The following is a 4,225-nucleotide window of genomic DNA, read 5'->3' as shown; positions in this document are numbered from 1 at the left end:
CACCACCAAAAATATTAATTTTTTTAAAAAAAAAAATTATCAAGGTTTAGCGACGGGTTTTGGACGACGATCGTACGCCGGAGGCATCTTCGAAAGAATCTGTAATTTTTTTTTTTTTTTTATATTAGTTAATATTGTGATATTAGTTAATGTTAGTGTTAGTTGATGTTAGTTAATATTAGTTAATGTTATGATATTATTATTGTTCTTTTAAAAATATTGGTGTTATTATTATTATAAGTAAAATACTAATATTGGCGTGTTTTTTGTGTTTTCTTGTAACTTTAAGGGATTCGGAGTTTGAAGAAGGTGGTGATGGTGTGAATTATTGTGCGAATTTTGTCACAGATACGTTTTTTCCAACGTTTGATGATGCAGTTCAATGGGCGGATGCTGTTGCCATAAATCTGGGATTTATTTTGGTCAAATCGTCTTACAACAAAACCAGGGATGGTAGGTCGTATCGATTTTTGAGATGTGATCGGGGACGTAGGAGCAAGCCGAGAGATCTTGAGAACGCAATTCGGAAGGACACTAAAACTAAAGCCAATGGTTGTTCTTTCTACATCAAGATATATTACGAGTTCATCAACGATAGTTTGAAGATTCGGGCAAAAAATGATGCAATTGGGACCCATAACCATCCAATGATTGTGTATCAGGAGGGGCATCGTAAAATTAGTGGGTTGAGCCCAGATGCGGAATGTCCTGCACGAATCCAAGCTGTCGGACCACTCGATCAGGCATGTATGGCTCAATGATGCTCCGGTACTGGATGCAGCCAATAAATAGAGTGGCTGGCACGCGTCGAGCGGGATCAACTCCGTACGGTAGCCAGTTAACCTCATTGTCGGTCTGCTGATCCAATCGAGCACGAAAAGCGAGGAGGCGCTCCACGCTCTTGTTCGGGCATCCTGATCCCACATCCCAAGCAGACGTAGGAGGAATACTAAGCTCCCTCGTCAAGGTACCCTGTTGAGGTCGGAAGCACGGAAAGTACTCGTAGATCCACGTCTGCAAAAGCGTGAGACAACCAGCAATTGAATCAGCATCTTTTCTTGATGTCGTACCCAACTGGCGATACAGATATGCTAGAGCAGCTGAACCCCAAGAGTACTCATTCATCGGAAGATCATCAATAACAACTTTGTTGAGGAAGGACGGATGATTACGGTTACCACTCTTGTCCAAAAACAGACATCCACCCAGCACTAACCACATGTACGCACCGTAATGGACACTGAAGGGCCTCTGCGCTTCCAAGGTCGAGTCCATAATCCTCTCGGTCAGCACCCCACTACCCTACCAAATGATCTTCGTACCACACTTCTCGTTCAGCTCTTCCGTAGTCATGTCCAGGGTAACCTGGCACGCGTCCCGTATGACGTCCGTGTTAGGAGTAATGGAAACCATGGAACCAAGAACCATCAACACGAAGCCCAAGAATATGGTACACATCGTGCAGCATGATCGTGATCTCCCCAAATGGCATATGAAACGTGTTCGTATCTGGCTACCATCTCTCAACAAACGCAGAAATCAAAGGCCAGTCAAAACGCCTAAACATGATCCCTGGTAAGTGAGACAGACCACTACCGTCAATCAACTCCAGATGCTCTTGTGCAAGACGACCTCGCCAGGTAACCAATGCAGAACACAACTGTGTCCTGCTCAAACAGCGCAAAACGTTACGCTCCTGCCCACCCCAAATATAAGCAGCCACGTGACCACCAAAACTGGGGATAACAGTACCATTCTCAGGACCACCTGACATCGGCTGCTGCACTATCCATGTCTCTGCTGAGCTGGTGGATGGCTGACTCGCTTGACTACTACTCACAAATCTCCCTTGTTGACCCCTATGCACCGTATGATAATCTCGAGGGTCGTACTCTTAATCTCGATCAGCCTGACTTGCCCGCTCATCGTCATCATCGTCAGATGTTGGCACTTGGCCAGACGAGTACATGGGGGGGGGGGGGGCTCCTTTGCGACTGATGCTCCCCCGACCAAGTACTAGCAGACTCATATTGCTGCTCATGATGATACGGTGCCCCCGTATTTACCGAACGACTCGACTCCCTCCTAATAGACGCATTCAAACGTCTTGATACTGCATGATGAGGACCCGAACCCTCAATCTACATTAAATAAGTACAAAATCAAATATCAGTAATAATTACAACTATAACTATGATATTAAAGTTGAACAACTAATATTCAAATTCAAAAAAATAAACAATATTACAGTAATAACAATATTAATAACAACAAAAATAATAATGGTAATAATACTAATAACAACAATAATTATAATAATAGTAATATTGCTACTAATAATAACAATCCTAAAACTAATAACATTACTAATAATAATAATTTTAATTGGTTATTTAAAGAATATTAATAGCGAAAAACAAATATGTTTAGCACGGAAAAATAAAACATAATATTAATCATGCGAAAAAAAAGTTAGGCACGAAAAAAAAACATTTATCATGATATAAAAAAAAAATTCCGGAATAATCACGAAAAAAAAATGTTAACCACGGAAAAAAAAACATAACATTAATCATGAGAAAAAAAAATTCGGAATAATATTAATCGGTTTTTAAAAATATTAATCACAATAAATAAAATAATAAAAAAAAAAAACCCCTTGCAATAATCATTAGAAAAAAAAAATTAAAAACAAAAAGCAAGAAACAAAAAAAAAAAAAAAAATTTCTGGAAATTCAGGAACATCCGCCTGAAATTTCCGGATGTCTTTCCGGATGTTCCTTGGGACATCCGGAAATTTCAGGCGGATGTCCTGAATTTCCAGAAATTTTTTTTTCCACGGATTAATGAAAATCGCATGAACTTTGAGCTAAATTGTTTGCCGCCTCCCACGCCGTCGCCACGACCGTTTTAAGTGAGACTTATTCGCCTCCGATCCGCCATTGGAGTACCCTCCTTGGATTGGTGGTGGACTGGTGGTTATTATTCTTTTTCTTGTTTATTTTCTGTTTTTTTTTCAGATTTTTTTTTTGAATTTTCAGATTTTAAAAAAAAATTCTGTTTTTTTTTAATTTTTGAAGAGAATTTCAGTTTTTAGAGAAAGAAAGTTATAGAGAGAGAAGTACGAGCGTAAAAATGTGTTGTAACTGTCGTGAGTGACTGTCGTGAGTATTTATATACGGGGGGCAAAAACGGAATTTCAAGAAAAAAGCGAGCGCCGGGTTGTAATTTGGGAGCGACGTTTAACAACACCCTTAAACTTTTAATAATTAATTTAATTTTTTTAAAAAAACCACCACTCCCACCAGCAGCCAGCCACCCCCTCCCTTGGCAGTAGCCCCCTCCCCAAATAATCCGCCGCCTTGAACCCCTTATCCCCAGCGACCCACCTCCGGCGGGATGATGATAGATTGTCTAGCATTGTAGAATTTTTTATCGGGATTATGACCAGGAAATTCATCAATAAAGTTCAATTCTTGGATGAAGAGAAAGCCTGGATCCCCAATCTAATCTTTAATGGTTCCCAACGCTTGTAATCATTAAAAACAGGTAATTTAAAGTGAATTTCTTGTTCCGATAGACGATGACCGATGACACCCTTCAACGATGATGCGATGTTTTCAAGCATTGTACAAGGGTTGTAATTAAGACTTCCACATTTATGCGATGTTTTGATTTTGGTTTTGGCTAACGTTAGGGTTCCAATTCGCCATTTTTCAGAAAGAAAGATCGATAGAAAGATACGGTGGAGGTGGGTCGCTGGGGGTGGGGGTTTAAGGTGGCGGCTCAGTTGGAGGAGGGGGGCTGCTGCCAAGAGAGAGGGGGAAAAGGAGGGGGTGGCTGGCTGCTGGAGGGGATGGTGATTTTTGTTTTTTTTTTTTTAAATTTTATATATTAATTTCATTATTAAATGCTTAAGTAAGATTTAGAGGGTAATTAGAAGAAATGAGAGGTTAATAAAGTAAATTAGAGGCACTAGGTTGTCTTAAACAAAAAATTCACATTGTTTTTTTTTTTTTTTTTTTTTTTTTTTTTTTTGCCAAAATGTTAAAAATCGGGTTTTCTTTTGCCAAAAATCTTTTAAAAGGTGTTTTTTTTTTTCCCGCAAAATGGTGTATTTAAAAGGTTTTTTTTTGACAAAATTTCCATCAAATTATTACATTTTCTCTGTTTTTTCGTAGTTGACATGATTTTACCTTTGTCACTATTCATTAATTTTACGCAG

General features: G+C 39.1%; 1 protein-coding gene across 1 annotated transcript; it reads right to left on the bottom strand.

Moving 5' to 3' along the window:
• Positions 1–678: 678 nt before the first annotated feature.
• LOC110689960 (protein MAIN-LIKE 1-like) lies at positions 679–1,275 on the bottom strand. Its single transcript, XM_021866778.1, has one exon. It carries the CDS (start codon positions 1,273–1,275, stop codon positions 679–681), a length of 597 nt encoding a protein of 198 aa, XP_021722470.1.
• Between the last annotated feature and the right edge of the window lie 2,950 nt (positions 1,276–4,225).

The sequence above is a fragment of the Chenopodium quinoa genome, unplaced genomic scaffold (genome assembly GCF_001683475.1).
Source record: "Chenopodium quinoa cultivar QQ74 unplaced genomic scaffold, ASM168347v1, whole genome shotgun sequence".
Taxonomy (NCBI): Eukaryota; Viridiplantae; Streptophyta; class Magnoliopsida; order Caryophyllales; family Amaranthaceae; genus Chenopodium; species Chenopodium quinoa.
This window is presented reverse-complemented; position numbering and strand designations above follow the sequence as displayed.

What these genes read in the sequence shown, in the direction of transcription:
- LOC110689960 (XM_021866778.1), bottom strand. Translation starts at nt 1,275, where the DNA reads ATGGACTCGACCTTGGAAGCGCAGAGGCCCTTCAGTGTCCATTACGGT.